Source organism: Plasmodium cynomolgi, chromosome 13 (assembly GCF_000321355.1).
Source record: "Plasmodium cynomolgi strain B DNA, chromosome 13, whole genome shotgun sequence".
Lineage (NCBI taxonomy): Eukaryota > Apicomplexa > Aconoidasida > Haemosporida > Plasmodiidae > Plasmodium > Plasmodium cynomolgi.
This window is the reverse complement of record NC_020406.1, coordinates 660,784-685,895: the sequence shown is the minus strand read 5'-3', so window position 1 is coordinate 685,895 and position 25,112 is coordinate 660,784. Positions and strand designations below refer to the sequence as shown.

General features: G+C 42.7%; 1 protein-coding gene across 1 annotated transcript; it reads right to left on the bottom strand.

The window, feature by feature from the left end:
• Positions 1-1,466: 1,466 nt before the first annotated feature.
• Positions 1,467-13,848, bottom strand: PCYB_132440 (P-loop containing nucleoside triphospahte hydrolase; the record flags this gene model as incomplete). The annotated part of the gene is made up of 1 exon (XM_004224268.1): positions 1,467-13,848. A coding segment is annotated over one exon (12,381 nt), but the record flags the coding sequence as incomplete, so codon positions are not given.
• Positions 13,849-25,112: the final 11,264 nt, after the last annotated feature.

Genomic DNA, 25,112 nt, shown 5'->3' with positions numbered 1-25,112 from the left:
AAAAAATGGGTCAAATAATTTCTGAGCTGGAATACTCCCAAAAAAGTCTCAGCATGCGCTCGTTACCTGCATGTCATTTTTTTGCCGCATTTTCCTGATGACATTTTTTCATGTTTTCCTTCTTCGCAAAAAGAAAAAAGTAAGAAACGCGAGTGACAAATGTGCGGCGTACTGCGCTGGAAGATGCACAAAATTGGACAACAAATGGGCGACAACAGAATAACTCTCCACGTTTTAAAATTTATAATGGTGAAACTGGCGCGGTTAAAATTGATGCAGGCAAAAAATATTCACCTGCGAGAGAGGGGAACGAGCGAAAATTTTAACTCACCCAACTGAATTGCCTCCAATTGAGAAAGTGACGAAAAAAAAAATTACATTCTCCTTTTGCCGTCCGCTGTTATGTGAAAGTTATTTCTTACAGTGGTAAAGTTAAAAATATTAACTGCAAAATTTGCGTCCGCGATGGGTGGCCAACATATCGCCAACAGACTGCACAGGTGGGGTTCCCCATGCATGCACGCATATTCTAGTGTATTATACGCACATGTATATGCAAATGGGTACATAAGTAAATAAGTAAATAGGTAAGTACGTGCGTGCGGGCACATATACATTTGCGCTTCGTGCGGGTGGACAGAGTTGCAACTGTTAAGACGAAAAAGAAAAAAAAAATACAACACAATAAAAGGCAGTACAGTACATCACACACTTACACGTATGCGCGCCCGGCAGGGGCGTCGGCGGGGTAAAACGAAACGCCGTGATAATTTTCCTTTTATTTTTTTCAATATTAACGAGTTGCAAATAGTGAGAGTTTTTAAAAGTCTCTTCGCGAATAAATATTCTCACCCCATGGGGATTAAAGCGAAAGGGGGAATGAACCAGGCACAACAAGTACACAAAATAGCAACGCTGCTCGGTTTAGCGATTTCGCGTGTTGGATGGATGGTCATAAAGTGGGGAGGAATGGACATGGTGAACAAAAAGAATTGCTTCCCCCATTATAGCAGCAAAAAAAAAAAAAAAAAACGCCTTTCCCATGTACACAATATTCAAATGCAACAATTAAATTAAAAAAAAAACGCATACGATAAGATCTCGCTTCTTTTAAAAACGTTCACTTGCTGTATATGTGTGTGGGGGAATTGCTCACTGCGATTTGTATTCCCCCGCGAGGTTTCACAACGGATAAGTTCGTACTGTATTACGCTGCGGGACGTGTGTGTGCAGGTATGCCTCCCATAGGTGACACCAATTATGCGTGTTGAAGCAACATCAGCCGTGGCGGCTGCACCTCTTTACCTATCATACCATTTTGGCTGGTGTCCCGGGAAGTGTGTCTCTCTCACCAACTCGCCCGACCTTCCACTCCTGTTTTTCTCTTCCACGCAAAATAGACTTGTTTTTCTCTTCCACGCAAAATAGACTGTTTTTCTCTTCCACGCAAAATAGACTCTTCCACCCTACCTACTGTTGAGCGTCTGAAACCATTGCCTTATAATATCACACATGAGCGTGGGAATCTCATTTATGTCATTGACGACGACAAAGTACGGAAAGGGGAAGTCGTGCAGGTAGGGAACAATATGCAGCTTATTATCTTTGTAAAACGTTTGTTTCAAATTGAAAATGGACTGTGCCTTATTATTGGATAGCTGCGTATCGATGATCATCAACACAGGGATGAAATTATTTTGTATGCATTTGAAAATCTCCGCTTTGACAGCACTCTTGTTAAATCTCCCATCACTGATAATAAGCATTAAATGGCTCATTACATTTTTCCCTCCATTTTGTGAAGTACAGCAATTATGCGTATTTTTAAAAATGTAATTACAAATCTTCAGCGCATTCAGCATGGCATTGTCAAAAGAATTCTTCGTGTCATGATTAAATTGGAAATGATTTAAGATTTTTAAAAAGTCCTGTTTATTAAGACTATTCCTCATTGAACATACAACATTGTTTGCATTAATTCCGTTATCATTTTCTCCAAAGGAACATATGCCAATTTTTCCCACTTGTAATTTTTCAAACGCCTTGGCCACTAAAAATATAGCATTTAATGTCATTTTTTGTATGTTATTTATTTTCATACTTTTTGTATTATCAATTGCGATGACGACATTGTAATCTCGTTTGTTCAATTTGGTTCGTCTCTTCCATATTTTATTGTTTCGGAAATCGCTAGCAAAATAGTTTACTAATTTTTTTATATTTAATTTTTTTCCAGACTTGTAATCCCCTTGGTATTTATTGCGCACAGTCGGTTCGAGGATTATTTTTAATTGCTCACACAGCTGACTCGACATCACTTCCGTTTCGTTATTTATTTGGTCATATATTTCTTCATACTCTGCGGTCACCTCTTGGTTAATGAGTGTCAATGCCGTTGCTCCCTCTCCACCGTTCAGCTTCTTCCTGTCAGTATTTTCCTCATCCTCGTCTTCTGCGTACTCCCTTTCCAGCACCTTTTCATTTCGATGCACTTTATAATACCCTTCGTGCTTTTTTGCGTTTTCTTTTTCCTCCTTTTTGTTCGCTTGAAAATTTTCTTCAGAATAATGGATACTTTCCCTTTCGGCGGTTTCCACATCGTTGTTGGCCTCTTCCTCGAAGGTTGTTTCGTAGGGGTCCCTGGAAACTGCTCTGGTTTTGTCGATCGACCCGTTGTCCGTCGAGGGGAAGTCGCTCGTTTGGTCCGCAAATTGGTCCGCAAATTGGTCCGCAAATTGGTCCGCAAATTGGTCCGCAAATTGGTCTTCTAATTGGCCTTCCAATTGGCCTTCCAACTGACCTTCCAGCGGGTCCGCTTTATCTCCCTCCTCCGAGTCATCTCCTCTGCTCTTCCCATCGATCACGTCTTTCCTCTCACGCGGAGCCCTCTTCGCATTCGCCTCGTTCGAATATTTACTTTTTTCCTCATTTCCTTCGCCAGTGTCCTCATCCTGCTTCTCATTTGGCTTCACCTCCTGACCATCCCTTTCGCTCATCCCTTCCACAGGCTTCATTTCCCCTGTGGTGACAAAATCCATAGCCATCTCTCCACACATGCTTTCCTCATCCCTACTTCTATGACGTTCCTCTTTCGTTATGTTAAAATTTTCTTTCACCGTTTGGGCATCTTCCCTCGCCTTCTCATTCTCCACCGAGTCGTTCTCCCTATTCATGTTCAGCAACCGCTCATTTATTTTTTCGATAAAGTTAGTTATGTCGACAAAATTTTTTGTATATATGTTGCATTTGTCAATTGAAAAGGAAATATCGTTTGCTCCGGTCCCTTCATCATCGTTGTTGTCCTTCTGGTCGCTCTTCCCTCTGCGGCTACTCCCGTCCATTCCGTCCCTTTCGCTCTGCCCATTTGTAACATCAGCTTCTGCATCGTCCCATTTGTGGAACGCCTGTTCGTTACTAATTTCCGTGTCATCCAAATTGTGTACAGTATTGTCCATCTCGTGGTGGTCCTTCTCCAAATCGATATGCCCCGTTGGGGGTGCATTACGCGTTTTTTCATTTTGGTACTCATCTTGAAGTTCTTCCTCTGAGGTAATAATGTCCCCTTTGACAGTCTCCCCAAAATTGTCCCTACGTTCGTTGCGCTCTTCACCTGGCCTGGTTGGCTTCCTTTCACCTTTCACCTCGCTGCTATGTGTGTCCTCCTTGGCTGTCCCCCCTTCTGACTCCTCAACCAGCTCATTGCGACTTTGTGCCTCATCCGGGGCATCTGTTTCTTTGCAGGCTTCTGCGGCTGGCTCTTCACCGAGTTGGGTGACAGGTTCGTCCACAGGTTGGTCATCCATTTGGTCATCCACTTGGTCATCAGTTCGGTCCCCAGATTGGTCCCCACTCTGATCATCCACTTTTTCATCATCCGGGGGAAGCGTCCCGTCGCCCCTCTCCTCCGCGCCATCTGCGCCATCCGCGCTCTCCTTTTCTCCTTCAGCGGGGTCCTCCTGCCCCTCCTGCGGCTCTACCTGACCGCTCTTGAACCCCTTTCCCCTTCGGTCATTCGTACGCTTATCCGTATCGAATTGGTCCACCTGATCCATCTCCGACTGATCCCCGTCATACGCGTCATCCGAGTGTTCTGTGGCCTCCCCCTCGTGGGAAGCATTCCCATCCAACTCTTCTACTTCGTGGCGGATGTCAACTTCGCCTGTATCCTGTTCGCTAAATTCACGTTCGTTCCTTCGGCTCGCATCGCGTTCTTCCCTTTTCGCAGCAGCAGCTTGGTCTTCCTTTCCCATCTCCTCATCCGAGTGCGCGTCGAAATTTTCCTCCCTGCTCCCAAAGGACCTTTCGCTGCAGCTTTTGGAAAAGTCACTCGATTCTATTTCAAAATTGGAGTCCAAGTTAAACTCAAATTCGTTGTTCATTTCGTGGCTCTCTCCATTTAGCAGTTCATTTCCTCCACCCATCAGGTCATCCAGACGATCTGCTCTTTGATTACCAACTTGCTGCTCGTTGGTCAAATCGCAACTGTCATTTTGTTCTCCCTTTGGAAATTCATTCGTGTCCCCTTCACCATCATTATCGATATGGACATTTTTCTGATCGTTCAGGGCTCCACTGGAGGGTTCATCCGTTCGGTTCCCTTCTACAGGTTGTTCTGGTTTTTTCGCTTCCCTATCTGGGTTATCCTCCGGGTCCTTCCCTTTCTCGGCCTCTTCGCCTCCCGCGTCGCTATGCGCTTCCTTTTCCTCGTCGACTTCCCCCTGGTCGTCCCCCTTCAATGCATCCTTCAGCGCGCCGCTGCGCTCACTTACATCCCACTGGTTGCTATTATTTTTTTCTAGGACATCATCGATAGGGTGCTGCTGCTCATTTGCATCATGTGGGTTGTCCTCCTTGTCCCCTCCCTCATTTTTTTCGCCATCCCTCTTATTCGCCTCGTTGTGCTTATTATTATTATTACTGTTATTATTGTTATTACTCTCTTCCTCCTTGCTCTGTCCCTTTCTTTCCATGTCCAAATTATTCTGTTCGTTTTCTAACTTGCAGGAGTTATCCTCACCGCCCTGCTGCTCACCTGCTGTTAGTTCCTTCTCACAAAATTTCTCAAAATTGTAGGTAGCCTCAATCGCTTCTTCATCCAAGTCGTTATTATCATCTTGACTAAAATTTTTTTCTTCTTCATTGTATATGTTATCTAAATCTTCATTATCCACCTGATTGGAAATATTTTTAATTCCTTTTCCTTCTCCTAACCCTATTCCTTGAAGGAAGTCCACCTTGTGAAAAACATCCTCATCTTCCTTTGCCTCTTTGATGGCATCCTTCCCGTTTGTAGCTTCCCTGCAGAGCCCCTTCGTGTACAAAATTTTCAACACTTTTAGGAAGTAAAGAGACACGTTTGAGAAGCCAAGAAATATATCGAGCATATACAGAAGGATGCATTTGGTAAAGTAAAACAAATTTTTGTTCAGATAATGAAATACTTTGATTGATTTACTCTCTTTTTCGCTTCCCCTAAATACACCATAATTAGTTTGCAATGTAAAGTACATTTGGATGATGTCCTTCATGCAATACATTTCATTCACATTTTTTTTATTTTGAAAATCTGGATAATCCCTAATATATATAATAGATTTTTTCTGCACAATGTTGCTTATGAAACGGCACATTTGATCGTTCAGTTTTTCTACTTGGTCTTCCTGTGAGGGGGGGGCGTTATCCCAATACTGCTTCGGGTCCTTTTCAAAGGGGGAGAAGGATGATATCCCCTCACAATTCGCTGTGACCATCGGTGAACCACCTTTCATCTGGTAAAAGAGACCAACTAATTTCACCACTTGTACGTGAATCTTATCCTTAAAATAGGGAGCCACGTTCAGGACAAAAATTTCACTCAAGTTATCTCTCAAAAAATTTACGCACGTGTTAAGGCACTCCAAAAAATTGACGTTCATTCTGAGTTTCATACCGCGAAGGGTGACACCCAATTCTTCTAACCTTCTCCCCCAGGTGGAAGTGCACATATTTTTAAAGTAATTAAATATTCTGAACTCGTTTGAGCTGTGAGTGATGTACGCTATTTTGTAAACGCATTTGAGTGCACTTCTGAAGAAATTGCTAGCTCGTTGTCGGTCCGCCTTACACGCTGTTGCACCGAAACCACTGCTCAGAACCTGCAGTAGTGCACCCTTCACCAGGTTACATTTTTCCAAAAAGTTTTCAAAAATGGCAAAGTCGACAAAAATATAATCCAGTCCGTATCTCTTCTCACACAAGAGTGTTGTCACGAGTAAATAGTAGCACACAAAATGACGGTAAAAAATATTAACTTCTTTTCTCAAGTTAAAGTATTCACAAATGATGGCATTAAAAAGGTAGTACAACGCCTCATCATTTGCCATATCTTCATGCATACTTAGTGATTTTATATAAATAGTCAGATGCAAAATTTCTGCGTTTTTTTCTTCACTACGATTTAGAATGTCGTTTATCTCGTCTAAAAAGTGGAGAGTGTACAGTCTGTTTCTCTTTACTTCTTTCTGTAATTGCTCTCCCATGAGGAGCACCTCCTCATTCGATTGCTTCATCTCTCTAGTTTTCACCTCCTCATCGTTTAACGTGTCATCCTGCTCGATCATATAATTTAGGCAATTTTTCAGCTCGGCCAAAATTTCCTCAGGACAGCGATATTCCAAAGCAAATAAACTACACCTAATGGTGCTGTCACAAAACTGTACATCATTTTGAAAAACGCTCGAGAAGAAATTAAAATTGTCTAATTTGTTCAAGGTGGGGATGTTTAATTTCTTACTGAGGAAATGCTTCAGTATGTAGATCCATCTCTTCTTCTGATTTATGCCAGCATCTTTGCATTGCACATTTAATACGTTCCTTACCTCGGCGACGTAATTTCTGGAGATATCTTCAAAGCTGTTGTGAAGATCCATGTTGGTTAAAAATTGGTCCAAGTGTTTTTTTGTTTTTACTTTTTTTCTCAGCCTAGTTAGGGATTCTTTCAATTCGTTCAGTTGATCGTGGAACCGGTTTTGCCTTTCCCCTGCAGGGGTAGTGGTGGTGTTGTCCTCCCCCCCATCATCATCATCAGCAGCAGCAGCGTTGTTCTGATAAACTTCTCTCCTTTCATCCTCTTCCGATGAATCGATAGTGGCTCCATTCTGTTTCTCCTCTTCGGGCGAAGACGATCCGTTTGAGCTGTGCACATCGGAGCTCACTTCGTCAGCGCATGGGTCTGCCAACGTGTCCATGCCGTTGTGCGCAAAAGTGGAACTCGCCCGATTCGCGCCATTCGCACGACTTCCCCCTTTCGCACCATTCGCACGACTTCCCCCTTTCGCGCCATTCGCACGACTCCCGCTTTTCCCCTCCGATCCAAAGGAGGGACCATTTTGAACGATGAGCTTATCCAAGGTGACACTAATCTGCTGAAAATACAACTTGGTAAAGTAAGCAATTTTCCTTTTTAACTTCATGATAGACCATTTGTATGCCTCCAGGTCCACCAAGTCTAAGTTCATTTTTTCTAAAGCCTTCCTCAGCTGGACATCAAAACATCTCTTAGAATCTTCGATTCGTTTTTTTATAAGTGGCAAATATATTCTCATATAGCTGTACACATTTGAAAACACATTGCTCATCACCCGTTCGTTCTTCCTTTCCGAGTTCCTAAACAAATGGGCAATGAAATCTATCAAGTTTAGTCGCGCAGGAAATTCACCCACCATCGAGTCCCTTAAAAAGATAACCAACGTTTCGAATGTCTTCACAATTTTGACCTTGGCAAGGTTATCCAAATGGGGGTGATTATCATCACAATTATTGGGATTATCCTGAGAAAGGATGGCACTTCCACCAGAACATCCCTGGGTGATATTCATCCCGTTGGAGCCCCTCCTCAACTCTTCTTCCCCATCTTGCGTATCGTCATAGCAAAGGTAAAACATATAGGAGAACAAACTGAGAGTTCTCTTTTTCACAATTTTCTTACTTAGGTTTTTTCGAATAGTTTTTAAGCTCTTCAATTTGTAGAGCCTAAAGTAAACAGTATAAATTAGCAAATCCTCAGGTGCGTTGTTTCTCATAACCTGTTGGACCTTCCTCATGGTGACCTCATCAAAGCTTACATAACTGTCATTCTTGAGAGAGAGGATCAAACTAACCAGGTGTTCCAGTTTATGAATTACTTTCTCTATCTCACTTTCAATGTTGTTAATGGAGGTACTTAGTATGTTATTAATTCCATTGAGTATACTCAGTACATTAATATTCCCGCTTTCGTTGTAAATGGGTACAAACTCCTTCTTCAAATTGATGAGGAAAAAGCACAAGTCGTTCAACGCGCTGAAAATATACTCCAAGAAATTATCGTCCAGCAGGTTAATATAGTTATTTATGTATACGTGATTTTTGTTCCTACAGTTTTGCAAGCACTGTGCTATTTTTTTTTTAAAAATTGCAAATTTGTTGTCATTATATTTTGTCAGGTCACTAAATTGGGTCAACATGTTAAGTGTAAAAAGGAGGAGTCTCTTTTCTTCATTTTTCTTCCTCAGCAGAAAGGTGCATCCATTTTGTTCTTCTCTTCTGTGAGCGGAGGTGGAGGTAGTTTTTTTTTTCTCTCCACAGTTTGGATCCTTCCGAACGGAGTCCTCCCCGCAATTCAGCCTTATGAGCATATCCAGCGTGTGGCGTATGCTTTTTTTCGTTATTTCGATTTCACTTCGGGGGGTTCGTGTTTTTTTCTTCTGGCTGGAGTACTTCTTCCCCCCCTTAAATAACTTGGCCATTTTGTAAACAATTTTGTTGAAGTGCGCTTCGTTTGGCTTTTCTGTTTCTACTTGTTTGGCGTTGGCATCGCGTTGGCCACGCTCCCGATCCGCATCTTCGCAGCCTTCCTGTTCGCAGCCCTTCTCTTCGTAGCCCTCCTCTTCGCAGTCCCCCTCTTTGCTGCCCTCCCCTTTGCTGCCCTCCTCCTCGCTTACAACCCGCGTGGTACCCCCTTCAACCGATGCGACCCCCGCCTGGGTCGAAAAGTATTCCTGCGAGTAAAACACACTGTCCAACTCCTTCTCGATGTTCTTCTCTATAAAATCTCGGTCGACCAAACTTTGGTGCATTTCCTTGGCGGTCCTACTCTTGAATTGATCAATTTTGAGGAACTCGTTCATATTGTCCGTCTCGTCTTTCTCATTAAAAATAACAATTTTTCTACACATCCGTTTTAGCAGAGGGAGCAAGGATGCCACGTCAAACTGTGTGCAAATATTCTTCGGTTTTTTTAACATCTTCGTGACGAAGTGGAGGTACTCCAGGTCGTCAATTTGGTTTTCATAGCAATTTTTTTTTAGCTTTAAAATTTTGTTAAAATTGAGAGGGAATTTAATACACCTGTATAAATCTTTCCTCTTGTTTCCTTTTCGGTCAAGTTGGAGAATGCCCCATGGGGTTGTTGTCCTTCTCTCCATTTTTCCACTTTCTCCGCTTTGCTTACTTCTCAGTATAGCGAAATTCACCCCATGCACTGCATGTATGAGAACACTCACGGAATGAGTAATGGCCTGCGCAAACTTTGACACCAAACTGTACTTCTCCCTTACGTGGTGCACAAAATTGAGGCACGTGTTTATAATCGATGGGTTAATAAAATCGTCCGAATTGATCAGAGCCAACAGAACATTATTTTCTATACTCTCCAGGGGTAGCAAATTTTTTATAAATTCCTTGTGCTCATTTTTTAATTCTAAGTACAATGTGTGCATATTCTTCACGCTGTTTTTACTTATGTACTCCGTGATAAAGTACGCACATGGGTTGTTGTTCCTTTCACATCTAGTTAAAAGAGTTTCCAATTTTTTTTTCTTTCCTTTCTTTATATTCTGTAAAAGCTTCGGTAGTAGAGGCAGATTCGTCTGCATCTTTTTTATGTGTCCCTTCAATTGTTTCTTCCTCCTCATTTTGATGAAATCTCCATAGGACATCTGCCCAAATGGGTTCACTTTCTCCGTATACATGTTGTGCTGGGCACCCATGTAGATTTCTTCGCTCAACGATGCAACTGACTTGTTCAGGTATTCTTTCACCTCCATCTGTTTGAAAATGTTCTTAATTTCTTTCCTCACTTGGGAACAAATAACGTTTAAAAAGTAGTGCGAAATGTAGAGGCAGCCCAGGGAGAAAAGGAACTCTTCCTCTTGGTACTTCTCCGTCAATTTTGCTACGATGAGATGATCCGGAAAGAGTACATACATCATTTGTTGCACCTCCTTGTTCGTCTTCCCCAAGAGGTGGTACATCCAGCTATACAACTGTTCGGAATTTTCACTTGGTTCATCTTTTATCCCTTCAATGTGCTCACATGTAGAAGTTCCTTCGTTTATGCAATTTTCTGAGTGCCCTATGGTACATTTTGCATGTAAACAATCACCCGTTGAGGGATGCCTCTGCTGAAGGGTATCCTGAAAAGGAAAATCATGTGACCTAAGCATCACATCGCTACCGCTTAATGGGGATGATCCCTTTTCATCTCCTCCATTGTGGCTCTGCAAATTTCTTAAAATAAATTTAAACAGAATAAACAAAATTGCAAAGATGTACTTTTGGATTTTTTCAAAATGACTAACTTTATCCCTCAAGCTGCTTATACATTTGTGTATCTCCAACAAGTTCAGTAACATTTCGGGGGATGCCTTTTTTCCTCTTCTATCTATGACAAAGTGGAAAAGTTCAAGAATGTACAGCAGCAATCTGTCCCTCTTTGCTTCCTCCCCTTTTAACGCTTCACTGTTTAGGATGTTAAAAAGTATGGTCATTGCGTGGAACGCAAAATAGTAACGCGTGCTGCTTTGCCCTCTGCTATTCAGTAATTTTTTGCTAGTCCAAAAGGTTTCTACGGGAGAGGCATCAGCTGATATCGCCGCGCTGGGCGGCACCATCGCGTCAGGTGCAGCCCTTTCCACATAGTCCTGATAACTCCTTTTCAAGCTCCGAAAAATTACATTGCTCATGTTTAAATAAAACAGAGTAACCTTCTTTCTTCTCAGCTCCTGATATATGCTCACAACTGAATCGAATATGACCGTTTTGTTCACCAAGGACGAACACACGTATGGATACAGCCCGAATGTACTCGTCTCATCGAAGCATTTATTCACGTAAATGTCTTTAAATAAGGTGTACCCTTCGTAAGTTACACTATTTCGTTTCGTTTCATGGAGAGTAGCAGCAGAGTAAGGGTTTCTCCTTATAAGCGTTCCCTTTTCAGCATCGGCGGTAGGCCTAATCGTGTTGTTACTATCCCAGGAGGGGGACAAACCTGGGTGATGCACATTCGTGTAATTTGGTTGGGACTCCCCCTGATATGCTCCCCACCTATCGATAAAAAAGCCACGTGAATAATTCGTCTCATCGTCGTTGTGGCCAAATTCGACTCGATTAACATCTTCCTTTGTGTAGTCGTAACTTTTGTCCCTCACCAGATACACATTCATTATAAAACTGTAAAGCACGTTGAGCAATTCCTCCAGGATGGAGAAGATCACCTGCAGCTCGAAGGGGGTGGTTTCCCCCTTGGGTGTGCCATTTGGGGGGGCATTCCTTAAGGCATCTTTCGCATCGCCTTTCCGTCCCTGTTGCTGGGCCCACTCCAATCTCCCATACTTCTCCTTCAGCAAGCTCAGCACCTCGATTTTTTCTTCCTGCACAAATATGCCTTTTTCCATTCCGTGCAGGTAATTGTACATTCGTTTTATGTCCCCTTTTACGCGCTCTACGGTGTCGCTTATGACCCTCCTGTGGGAACCTTCCCCTGGGCGGTTCGCCTCCCCAGTTTTCTTCTGTGCACCCTCCGCTTGGTCGTACAGCTGTTCCCATTTCAACCACATGTATGTGTTTAAAAAATAAACGAATGCGTTATGTAAGTACTTCAAGTGTATGTTAAAAATGATAAACTGATAGTGAAAGAACAATTGGTTTCCTTTTCCATCCGAGTTGTCTCCATTTCGTGGGAGGTCCCTGGGTCCATCCTGTTCGCTGCCTTCTTCATTCTGGTAGCCCCCCATCGGCTGGAGTTTCTCCCTCAACGTAAATACATCCAAATGTATCACTTCCTTTTTGGTAGCCAAACTGGTCATAATTAATTTCTCAATATGTGTAACCTTGGGATGATCATTTTGTAAAATTTTTAAAGCATACGAGAAGGACTTTATTTGTATAAGAAGATTTTCTACATCATCGTCCACGTTTTTTTTTCCTTCTTCCCCATCAAAAAGAAAGCTACACAAGGGACTTATTCTCCTACCCTCTTCTCCACCACTGACGGGGCGATTCAACATGGAGTAGTAATACCTGCCCAGATTCACCGATTTCACAAAATGACTTAAGTAAATATTATTAACAATTTCGAATATGTTTTTTACCCACCGATTGGAGAAGTACTCAATTGAGGGGGTCATAACAATTATCTGTTCTTGGCTAGCAGATTTTCTCCACCATTTCATTTTTTCCTTCACTCTGTTCAGGTCGTTCAAAGAGGAGTTCTCACTTTGGTGGAAGAAGTTGCTACCTGTTTGGGTGTCCCCAACAAGTGTATGCAATTCGTTCCACTCAGCTGTCCTTTTTGCCTTTTGTAAAAATTTCATCAATCTACAATTCTGTTTGAAATACTTGTCCCATTTAAATGCGTACTTCTGAGCTTCCACCAGGAAAATAATTTTCAAGTACACAGCATCACTTTTGAAGTTGCACAGGTTGTCGAATGTGAATAGGTATACAAAGAGGTAGTAACTGAAAGCATTTTCTTCCTCTGGGGATTTCCTTCCATGGTGAGCCATTTCGAAGAGTACCTTCTCTACATGCATTAGGAACTTGTTCGTAAGGATCCACAGGCGGCACAACTTCTTCCTTGTCGAATTGGCGGTGGACCCACATTCGGCAGGGAGTTGACAATTTGCAACGTGTTGGGAGCTTCCAAAGTGGCGGTAACTTCCAAAGTGGCGGTAACTTTCAAAGTACTGGTAGCTCAAGTTCCACTTGAGAAACGACTCAAACAGGTACTGCCGCTTCTCCAGTTTTGGGTCTTCCTGGGCGAGGAGGCGTTTCCTCGCGGCGGGCAGTGGTCTAAGTGCGGCCTTTGCAGCGGCCAGCGAATCTGCGCCACGCCCACCACACCCGCCGCCAATTCCGCCAACCGAGCCAAACACACAATCGCGCATGACGGCAAAGTAGTCCAGCTTCCCCCTTATAACTTCGCCCGTAACAAAATCGAGGTACTTCACCATATCTACCTGGTCAAAATTCCCCCTAAGGACCATCCTATTTTTAATGTTTAGAAGATGCTCATATCTGTAGAAGAGATCATTGTGAGAGAAATTTTCCAAAAAGCAGTACACAGAGTAGCAAAACAGTCTGTTCAATTTGAGGTTGCTCATGCTCATCGAGTTGATCAAGGCAATCTCTTTGGCTATGTAAACTGGGGGACACGCTCCTGCGTCTCTGGCGAAAGAGCCTCTCTTTCGTTCCTTCCTATAACTTCTGTAATAAGTATTAACATAATTAACGAAACAATGAAAATAAAAGTAAATAAAATGCCTGGACTTTATCCTATGAACGAATTTGTTCGAACAATTCATTCTTCGTATAAGTCCCTCCTGAAGGTTCCCATTTTTTACAAAGTGAAGGATCCCATTTTTGATGTTAAGTACCGTTCTTAGTACGCATTTGTGAAGACATTCAAAAAAAGGGAAAAAATATAATTGCGTTTTTTCATTCAACTTGGAATACATTTGACAGTAAAAATTTACAAATGAATTTGAAAACATTTCTTTCCACTGCTTAAAATGGGAAACAACTTTTTCTCCATTTCTTCGATTTTTTCTGACCCGTAAAAAATGGCTACACATATACATGATGTAATTATCTACATGGTAAAAATTATTTTCGAACTTATGATTTAGCAATGCGTTTAGATGGATTTTAAAATTTTTGTACCACTTCATGTTCTTTTTCTTCCAATTTGCCTGCTCCATGCGCGCGATTTTTTTCCTTTTTTCTGTTACCTCTCCTTCCCCGAGCATGTGCTCCATCAGGTACACCGTCATCGATATGGCTACACAGAAATGTATAATGTCTGTGGTGGGTCTCACTCCCTTCACGCTTAGGAAACGCTCGTAGCAGTAGTTTACGTAATCCATCATTTTGGTGCAGTTCGTTTTTAGATCTCCCTTGTCGAAGAAGAGGGTCACCATTTCGGCCTTCACATCTTCTTCACCACGCCCGCTTGCAGACGCAACTGCGGGCTTCATGACGACGTCCCGACTTCCAACCCCCACCTCCTTCTGAATCTTCTTCAAAAAGGCCTGCATCATGTAGTGGAGCACGTTGCCCTTCCTGACGAGGTTCAAATATTCCTCTTCTTCCTCCTTCACCCCTCCATCGTTCACCTCCAGCTCGCTTCCCCTCTCCCCGCTAAAGCAAATGTTCGCCACTTGCATGACGAAGTTGCTGTCAGGGGTACTACTACCCTGCTTATCGTGCGGATTGCTCTCCTCAAAATTGGCAGCTTCACTGCTAGCGGCACGTGTCGATCGTGTCCCCTCACTACTCTCTTCAACCGTATCAGTCCTGCGGGTGAAAGGCGATGGGTCATCTCTGGCAAAAACGCTACCCCCCGATTGGTCATGCAAATTTACGGCGTTCCCGACATACTCAAAACAAGGTCCCCCAAAGTGAATCTCAAAACAGCGGTTTCGCAACGCTTTACTAATTTTGTAATGTTCCTCCGAATTTAAGGTTAAAAAGATCTGAAAATTTCTATGAGGCTTGATTTTTTTCTTCTTTCCAAATTCGTGTAAAAGCATGTATCCGTTTTCTTCAAAGAGACTATTGAGTCTGTCCAAGAGGGAGGGGGTCGAAAGGTGCAAATGCTTAACAAGGACCCAATGTCCGTTCCTGATGGCTTTAATAAAATTCCCTTCTTTGTAAATATAGACATTTTCGTTAATCTGATTCTTCCTAATGGTTTCAAAAAGGTGGGTTATATCTAGGAGGGCCTCTTCAATTCGGTTTCTTTTTCTCCTCCACTTATTCTGCATTTCCGTCGTGGTCATCAAGCTGGTTTGCACAAAATGCACGTAATTCCTCTCAGCGGACAAGGCATCCTCATCAGATATATCATCACCCTTTCTCAACGCATTAATGAATTCCTCTGCTAAATAATTTAATCTCACCATGACGTTAATTTTCATCCGTTTGATTCTAAGTTGTAATTTCCCTTTGGTAAAATACGAGTGGTAAAATTTTTATATTTTTTTTTCAAAATGTTTTTCAAAAGGAGTTTATTCAATTTGTGCATTTTTCTTTCCACTTTTTTTATCACATTGTCCCGACTGTTATGTTCGTAGCAACCGAATAGGTCGAAGGTGTCCATGTCATTTGTCAGCGAAAATTCGAATAGCTTCTTCTCAAATGTGTGTGCCAATTGGTTAACGAAGGTGGATTTTCCGGAATTATTTTTTCCACTTAACAGAATGGGCATACTCAACGCTATAGCCGCTTCGCATGCGTAGTAATTTTTTTCGTCTTTGGATAGGAGAAAGGTGGATGGCGGTACTTGACTTGGTATCTTTCCCATTCTTCCTGGGCCTGATTTACTTCTCCAATCATATGCCGCGAACAGATTAACCTCGTGGTAATACAAATTTGTGTAAAAGGCGCTCAAGTGATTCACCTCTGTGCTCCTCACAAGGGAGAGTAGGCTCTCCCTGGACGTTGCTTCGGAGAGGCTTTTTAAAAACTCTTCCCGGCTAGTGCAGCCACATTCGCCCCAAACGCCGCCACCACTGTACACACTCGCTATAACGCAGCGCACGATTTCTCTATCCTCGGCGCACGTGAGCCGGCTGCACACGAGCATATCGCAGATAGGGACAAAACTGGTTCCCCCGCCGCAGACGCTGTCGCAGACGCTGTCACAAAGGCCGCCAGTTCGACCGCTTTCCCCTCCGCTGGCCTGCAAAAATCTGCAAATTCGCAAAATGTCCCTCAGGTTCCACACCCAGCACTCGCTGTTCCTAAGGAAGGGGTTTATTTTTTTCATCACAAACGCCAAGCTTATAATCTTTTGTATGTCCTCCTTGGGGATGCAGGTGCCATAGAGCCTCTGTACAATGCAGAGGTAGTCTTCCTCGTTGAGTTCCTCAAAATATATTTTGGAAAATCTGTTCAGGAAGGATTTGGGGAGACCCTTCCTCCCTCCGCCTTCACTGTACGGATTTTGACAACAGAACAGTCGAAAATTCGGATGGCTCCTAACCGTTTCGTTCGTTTCGGGGATGAATATTTCTTTCCTGTGATCCAAAATGGAGTTAATCCCCTCCAAGGTTTGTTGGTTGGCTAAATTTATTTCATCAATAAGGATCCAATAGCCCTTCTTCATGCACTCGATGAGTTTTCCGTCTTTCCAAAAGTACTGAAATGGGGACTTGGCGCGCTCTCCGGTTTTGCCTCCACCAGGTGTTCGCTCTTCCCTTTGCTCATCCATTTGCTCTTCCCTTTGCTCATCCATTTGCTCATCCCTCTGCTCATCCATTTGCTCTTCCATTTGCTGTTCCATTTGCCCATCCCTCTGCTCATCCCTCTGCTCATCCATTTGCTCTTCCATTTGCTCTTCCATTTGCCCACCCCTCTGCCCTCCCCCTTCTTCCTTTCCTCCCTTATGCAAAACGGGGTTGTTTCCCTTAACTTGGGTCCCACCTTTGGGGCCTCTCCTCTTTTCATCCTTTATGGGGAAGTAGGACCCTATCAAGTCGTAAATATCGGTGCACTCGGATAGATTAATCCGGATCAACTTATTATTTGTCAATTGGGCCAAAATATTAATTATGCACGTTTTCCCGACCCCAGGAGAGCCCTCCAGTAGGATAGAATTGTCCAGCTGCATTGCTCTCACAATTTTGAATAAATTTTTTTTAATGTTTGGTGTGTCAAATACGAATTGGCAATTCTGTGCGAACTGAGAAAATGGGGTCGTAAGTTTTCTTCTAAATTTTATTCGAAAGTCATTCACCTGGAGGTACTTTCTTTTAAACTTAAAATTGTATGTTTGGTCGAAAAGGGCTTCTACCTGAGCAAGTTCCCTAGTTCGATGTGCCCCCTCCTTGGCCACGTTACACTTAATGGACGAAGCCAAGTCTAGCAAGCTCCTCCGCAGTAGTTCTTTCAAAACTGCTTTCGTTTTGGGGTCCTCTTTTCCGTCTATCAATATGAGGAACCCGCTGTGGAAGAAACTCTTCACAATGTACCGTTTGAGGATGCTCTTCCTTAAGTTGACCCCCCTCCTCAGGTATATCTCCTTCCGTCTATTAACATAAATATTCATGAAGGAGATCCATTTGATGGTATCCCTTACCGAAAGGATAACATCATTTGTAAGGGATTTATTTTGTGCGATTTGCTGAAAGAGGCGACGAAGGCAGTCAGCTGTCCCACATTTGAAATTCTTCACCTTGGAAAACTTCATCTGTTTGAGAATTAAAAAGTAATAATCCTCCGAGTCGTAGGCAAAAGGTGGGACAAAAATTTCTGTGAACCTATTTTTCAATGTTTGTGAGATTTCCTTTTTTCCAAAATCACCACTTGGATTCATCGTTCCTATGAAGCAAAACTCCTCATGCGCCTTCACATTTGGGATATCCTTCCCCCCTTTTTCTGTTAATAATAAAGTCCTTTCATATTCCAACACAGAGTTTAACCTCTCTATGCCTGCCGATTCGACTAGCGAAATTTCATCCATTAGAAATATATCTCCTTTTTTTAAAGAAGAAACGAGAATGCCATCGAACCAAGTAAAAAGGGACTTTAAATTATTTATGGACTTCTCCAGTTTGAGTAGTTTGTTTTTTATAGACTCGCTCAAAGGGGACCTCTTCTGTAGATATAATGTGAATATAAGGAAGTCTTCCTTCTTTATCTCCCTAATTTGGTCGTGTATTATACCGCTTAAATAGTTCGCTGCAAATGGGTCCGCATAATGACTCAAAATCTCGTTGTACAATTCGATGCAATTTTTTTTTACCTTTTCGAAATTTTCTTTTTTATTTCTCACCAATTTTAAGCTACCTATAATATCGTATACATCTGTGCTTTCGTTACAATTTAAAATATTTAATTTTTGATTTTTGACAAAACTTAGCAACTCGCAACAGGTTGTTTTTCCGCATCCCGTTTCACCGATCAGTAGAGCGGATTCCTTATGTTTGAAGCATTTTAGCAGCAGGCACAAAATTCTGCTCGTACTTTTTCCCAAGTGCATATTCTTCAGATATTCCACTCGTGCGACGTCTTCATGTGAAAATTTTGGGGGCCTTTCCCCTGGGGGGGGTTGTTCCCCTGTACTGATGATGCTCCCCTCCACAACTGCAGATCCACTCAAATGTGAGATCTTCCTCCAAAATGCTTCTTTCAAAAGGAGCACATCTTGATCGTCCTCATACGTCACGATCAATTCCTCCCCCTTGGGCAGAAAGTTATCACTCAAAATACCCTTAACAGTCCGCTGATCTTTCTCATTTCTTAGCTTCTCCGCAATGATGTAATATCCCTGTAAACACGCATCCGCATTACTCCTTGGGTATCTGTTTCCCCATTTTATTAAATCACGCAGGGTCATTAAATTATCATTAAAATAGTTATAGTTCGATTTGACTGTCCTCAGTTGAGAAAAAACATGTATCATTTTTTTGGCAATACTTGGAGATATGGCACACCGTCTGTGTAAAATAATTTCCAACTCGCTTTCTTCAAAATCGTTAATGTAAAATTCTATGAATCTGCTCCTAAACGCTTTTGACAATTCTTTCCTTCCGAGGTAGTTATTATTATTGGCTGGATTTTGAGTGGCAAAAAGCATGAAGTCTTTGTGTGCCTTAACGTGCCGCTTCAATTCAGGGATGTATAGCTCTTTATTATCATCTAAAATTCTGTTCAAGGATTCTAAAACTTCTGACGGTGCTAAGTTCAGTTCATCTAGAACAACCCAGTAGCCATTTCGTATTGCCTTCACAAAAACCCCCTCTTCAAAAATCAAATTCCCAGTACTTGGATCATTAACAAATTGACCAAAATATTCATTTATGTCTGTGTTCATGTGATTATTTATCCTTACAAATTTATGCCCTGTAATATCTGCAAAGAATTTAACCAAGGAGGTTTTTCCAACAGAGGTGTTCCCCTCCAGTAAAATGGGTGTTTTGGATCCACTCAAACAGAGCGCTAGCTTTCTGATGTTTTCCTTTACATTTTTCGTAATTATAAAATTGGAGAGAATATTCACGAGATTTATTTCTTCCCTTCCGCAAAGGATCCAGCTATTTTCTACACAAGCGTACTTGTCTACATGGCCACTCGTTTGGGTGTCCCCTCCCCGGGGATGCCCCTGCCATTGCCCCTGCCATTGCCCCCGCCACTGCCACTGCCCCTCTGTTTGCGCTTCTTCCCCTTTTGCGGCACTCGAATTTTTTACAAAGCAGGAGAGGTCGTCACTTCTTTCTGTGGGGATTCCCTTTTTCGTGTCGAAATATCTATACTGATAGTAGCTCTCCAACATGGCATAATTTATCACCCCGTTTTTTTCAATCTGCATGCTCCTATCATTTGGGGGGCCTCCACTCTGTTGCGCACTCCTTCCTTGGCTACATTTGAAGTGTTTATTAAAAATATGATCCATTATTTTCTCATTATCCACACTGACGGAGCTTAGAAAGTTGCACACAAATCCATTTCTAACAGCTACATGTAGTGGCAACGGGTTGAATTTTCTTTTATGTACGTAGATTGCATACTGTATTGCTCTCACTAAATTTCGGGTGGAAAAAAAAATGGGCTTATTTTGTGCTCCGTTCATATTTTTCAAACCCTCCTTCTTTACTTCAAGGTAGCAGTTGGTGATGCTTCTTATCAACCCCCCATCTGAAGTGACCTCCCTAAGTAAGTGCTTCACCACCATTTCGACGTCCTCGTACTGTAATATTTCGTCCACAAAAATTTCTGTAAATTTGTTCCGTAAAATGGGTGGTAGTTCCTTCTTCCCGGATGATACAGAACTGTTATACAGGTCGATGTGATGGTCCTCTTCGTCCACTTTGTCCACCTCGTCCGTGTTGACGTGGTCACTCTGGTGGAGGGAGCTATCCTTTCCGCTGTTCGACACCACCCATTTCTTCTCCTTCTTGACTTCTACCCCCCCACTCCCTTTTCCCTTCTTCAAATTCGGGATGATTGGAGGGTTCATACAAGCAAATAGGCGAAAGTTGGGATGAATTTTTACCTGCTCGTTTCCTTTCTCCACCACATCGAAGTATTTGTTGGACAAATCGAGTAACCCCTGCAACCGTTGCAAAATTTCCGTCTGTGCGAGGTTTATTTCGTCCAGCAGTAGCCAGTAACCGTTTCGGATGCAGTCGATCAGGATTCCATCATGGAATTTGAAAATCAACTCATTCGCGTTTGGGTTACACTCTTCTTCCTGGTGTTGCTCTTCTGGAAGCGCTTCGCATGAGTTGTTCCGGGTAGGGCCTCCATTTTGTTGTACCCCCCCCTCTGGAAAAAATTTATCAAATTGGAACTTCAACGCAGGAGAGTTGTTACCATCCCGGTTACATGTCCCCTTTCCTTGTCCACTTCTGCCCCCACCGGATCTCCAAAAATGAATCACACTTTGACAGTCGTGCTGAAATATTTTGTACCTCCTCACAACGCTCATGTCAAAAATGCTGGTATCATTTTCAAATTTTTGGACAATACATTTGGCAAAATTGTGGCAGGTATTTAAAAAGGTGATAAATTTTTTCTCACTTAACACAATTTTCAGTTTGAGGTAAAGCATATCTAACTCCTTCGGACATAAATGCTCACCAATTTGGGAATTCAAACTTTTTATTTCTTCGAATAATTCATTAGCCCTTACGCTTATATTGAATGGGTAGTAATTTCCAATCAGATCTGATGCTTCCGATTGCTCGCTGAAAACAAAAACGAGTAATTTTTTCCCAAAAATTTTCGCAACGTAATCCACCAGGGCTGTTTTTCCAACTCCAGTGTCTCCTATGAGGAGTATACTCTCTTTATTGTGTACCCCTTCGATAATTTCGTATAAAATGGATTTATGCACGGAAGTCAGCAGGAAGGAGTGACTCGTAATTTTCTCACAGTGGAGGGATATTTTTCCCTTTTCCTTTCTCAACGTTTCGTTAAATTGATCCATGTAGTCATTAAGAGTGTGCAATTGTAACCACTTGGTGACAGTTTTTTCGTGTAGGTCGAATATTTTGAGGAGTTTTTTCTGGAAGTGGTACCTCAAGTTGGCATTTGGCACATGCGACGTGAGGATCGACTTGCACATTTGGAACAGTATGGCCCTCGTTTTTTCATTGTCATGCATAAAGATTTTTCTTTTCTTAACCCGTTTAATAATTTTTACCAAGTCGTGCAGGTTGATGCTTCTCAGCAAGGGGTACTTCTCCATCAGGGTCTTCACGCTGTGGTAGGCCCGTAGAATTACGCCCCTGTAATTTTCGTTCACTCCGTGCTTCAATTTTTTGCGCAGAATTTCTTCTACTTCCTCCTCGCTGTAGCTTCCGATGTGCACACTGTGCCACTTGTTGAACAGGCTGCTCAGGTGGCCTGGGCGCTGGTTCAGTTGGACAAGCTCGCTCAGTCGGCGCTTCGAGCGTCCCCTGGCCCCCCCATCGAAGCGAACATTGCGAACACCGATAAGACTGCCATCGCCCCTAACAGTGCCAACAGTGTCATCGCCCCTAACAGTGCCAACAGTGTCATCGCCCCTAACAGTGTCAACAGTGTCAACACCGCCAACACCGCCAACGCTGCTAACACCGCTACCACCGCTATCACCGCCAACAACGCCGACGGAGTCCCCCACCGTGATGGTCGCGAACAGGCGGAAGTCCTTGTGGGGGTAGATGTGCTCTCCCTTTTCGGACAAATAAATGTGCCCCTTGCTAGTCAGCTCGCATAACTTCTCCACCACACTGCTGGAAATGTTATTCACATTTTCGAACACGATCCATTTTCCACTCATCATAGCTTTGGCCAGGATGCCATACTTAAATTCGAAGCGCTTCTCATTGCTTTCCCAAATACCTAAAATGGATTTAGAATCCACCACATCGTCTAAGTATAAACTTATGACATTTCCTTTCTTCTCCTTTTCATTTTCAAATATTTTTTCATGTATATAATTAATTAGGGACGTTTTTCCCGAACCTTGACTTCCTATGAGGATGGTTGGTCTGTTGTCATAAATATTTGTTACCATCGTTTCGATTATGTTCTTCATCCTGCTGGATAGGACAAACTTGGTTGTTCCTTCTGTCTTAGCCCTCTTGAATTCTCTCCCTTTGATGCAAAAGGATGGGTACACCACCGATTCGATATCTACGATGAATTTCACACAGGCATTTTCTTCTCTGTTCACTCGAAAATTTTCCACGTGTAAGTAGTCCAAGTTATGCACGTTGTATTGGTGCTTTAGCAAGACACGTCGTACATCGCGCGAAGCGTCGTGAACTACTTCACGGTTATGTGTATTCACTATGGAGCAGTCAAATAGGGGAGACCCCCTAGACGGTGTGACATCCATTCTTCTAACGAGCTGACTGGTCACAATTTCCTCTCCAAAAACAGTCCGCCCAACTCCATGATAGTGCAAATAAATCAGATAAATTAAATCCTCCAAAAATGGGTTCCTCCGTTTGCACTTTAAAATTGCCGGCAACAAATTCAGATACGCTATGTCCAGCGTCTTTTCCAAGCACAGGTGGCAAAAAAGGAGCAACATCTGCACACAGTAGTAGGTGGAAGCGCTAAATGACGGGCATGTGATGTGGCTCCTTCTGGGAATGCCCTCCACGCGACTTGCTCCTACTCCCTCCATCAGTGAAGAATCCTGCTGCTTCAAGTACCCCGATACGATCGCGTCGAAGTACCCGTAACAGTAGGCAGATTTAGGAAACACCTCCTTAAAAAAATAATCGATCGCACTTTTAAAAAAAGAATCCTTGCTAAACAGTATGCTATTCATGCATATCATGCAAAAATAAACTTCGACATTTATGTTATACTTTTTGATGAGATTGTAAATGTGCAGAATGGGAGGGGTGTCACTCTCATCTCCGCTCAACACACCGATGCGCTTCTCTTCCCTGTGTTGTTTTTTTTTCCTTCTTTTGGTGTCACCTCCCTCAATTGTCGTCTCACTCCCTGTTCTGGTCGCATTCACAGTAACCACGCAGACTTTGTTTCCGCTTTCTTTCTGGTCCCCCCCTTCGCAATAATTGTAACTAGCCAAATGGAGCGCCTCCTGAAATATCTGATTCACTATCGACGCGGTCAAGAGGTTAAAATATTTTAATGAAATTTTTAACAAGGCAGGTTCGAACAGGGTTAGGATGATCGTCTGAGTTAACATCAAATCTGTTGTGTATTTATGTCCTCTCGTAGGCACGCCCCTGGATGGTCTACGAAGCATTTCTTGCTTTAGGGCAGTAGTACGTGTGGTGCTTCTTCCCGAGTCTGTGCACAGCGTTTCGGCCGTAGTTGTATTCACGACATGCCTTGCTTCCTTCCCACCTACAACATCGCTGCTTCCTCCATTTGTGACATGTGCAATTTGGGCTAACGGGGCATGTATATTACTTCTTTTAAGTCGCGCAGGATGCGCTTTATAACGAAGCAATTTATGCAGAAGCAAGCAATTCCTATAAATATGCTTAACACAGTTACGTTCGAAGTATAGGCAATTCCTTTTACTTCTTCTCCTTCTTTGTGGCGATTCTTCCTCTTGATTGGATCTGTCTGTCCAAGAAATTTTTTCTTTACAAATGGGACCTTTCACTGCCCTGATGTGATTTATTATTTCTTCACACCACAGCAGTTTTGTCCTCTCCTCTGGGGTTTTCATTTTTTTTTAAAATTCACAAAGCGTGCTTAAACGGCGTGCACAAAAATATGTGCATGCATATGCCTCTATGGTCGCTACAGCAAAATTTACATGACAGTAAAAAAAAAAAAAAAAAACTCAATGCATCACTTGGGCTATGTAAACCATGGCATCAGGCAAGGGTGCATCCCTGATTCATTTTAAGTCACTTTATCTATCTGTCCAGTTGTGAGTTCGTGAGCTCCACCAGGTTGTTCAGCGTCTGGGCTTAAAGGCGCTAAAGAGGATTTATCAGCCCCCTTTTGGCGCTCTATACCGGGAATACAAACCCACGTCAGTTGCTCCCATGCGGCCGCCTTCCCCACAGTTAAACTAAGGAAATTTTTTAATTAACGCGCTCGAATGGGAGGCAGTAACTACGCGAGGGGTGCACAAAATGGCAAAGAAGCTGACAAACAAGCTGGCAAACAAGCTGGCAAACAAGCTGGCAAACGAGCTGGCAAACGAATGACAAAAAAGGGGAACACTACGGTAGGTAGCACCTAACATAAGCATATAACGCAGGGGTGCCTTTCTCCGTTGATGCGCGGTGATACAAAATGTATTTTCTGTGCCACTTGTGAAGGCTTCTTTTCTTCTTCTTCTTCTTCTTTGTTGTTGTTTTTTTTTCTTCTGTACTTTTTCTTCTCCAAATGGCTGGTGCTTCCTCCCCCCTTCGGGAATGCAGAGATTGTCACCCCCACGAACGGAACAACTGGGGCAAACGCTCACTACACTATGGTTGCACAATTATTATGCAAACTGAGGCGCCTCGCAGAGGGGATGGCCACATAACCAACCACCTGCAGGGCGCAACAAAAAAGATATGCTTACAACGTTGGCGCACTGCTTACTTTGTAAAAACAAAGCGCAGCTCCGCAACGTGCAGCAAGGAAAACGTACGTACAACGCAAGTACTTCGTACGTATGCTTGTAAAACCCAAACGGATGGAAATTACAAATGAAAGATTCATAAATAAGATCGTTAAAGATGCGCTGTGAAAAAATGAAACGCAAACAAACTGCAGGATAGTAAAAAAAAAAATTCCAAGTTTGGTTCATATTTTTGTATGCTTATGTATGCAGGGCGCCTCGGCGCAAGTTGCCAATCTCCTAATGGAAGAACAAATGATGCGGAAATTAT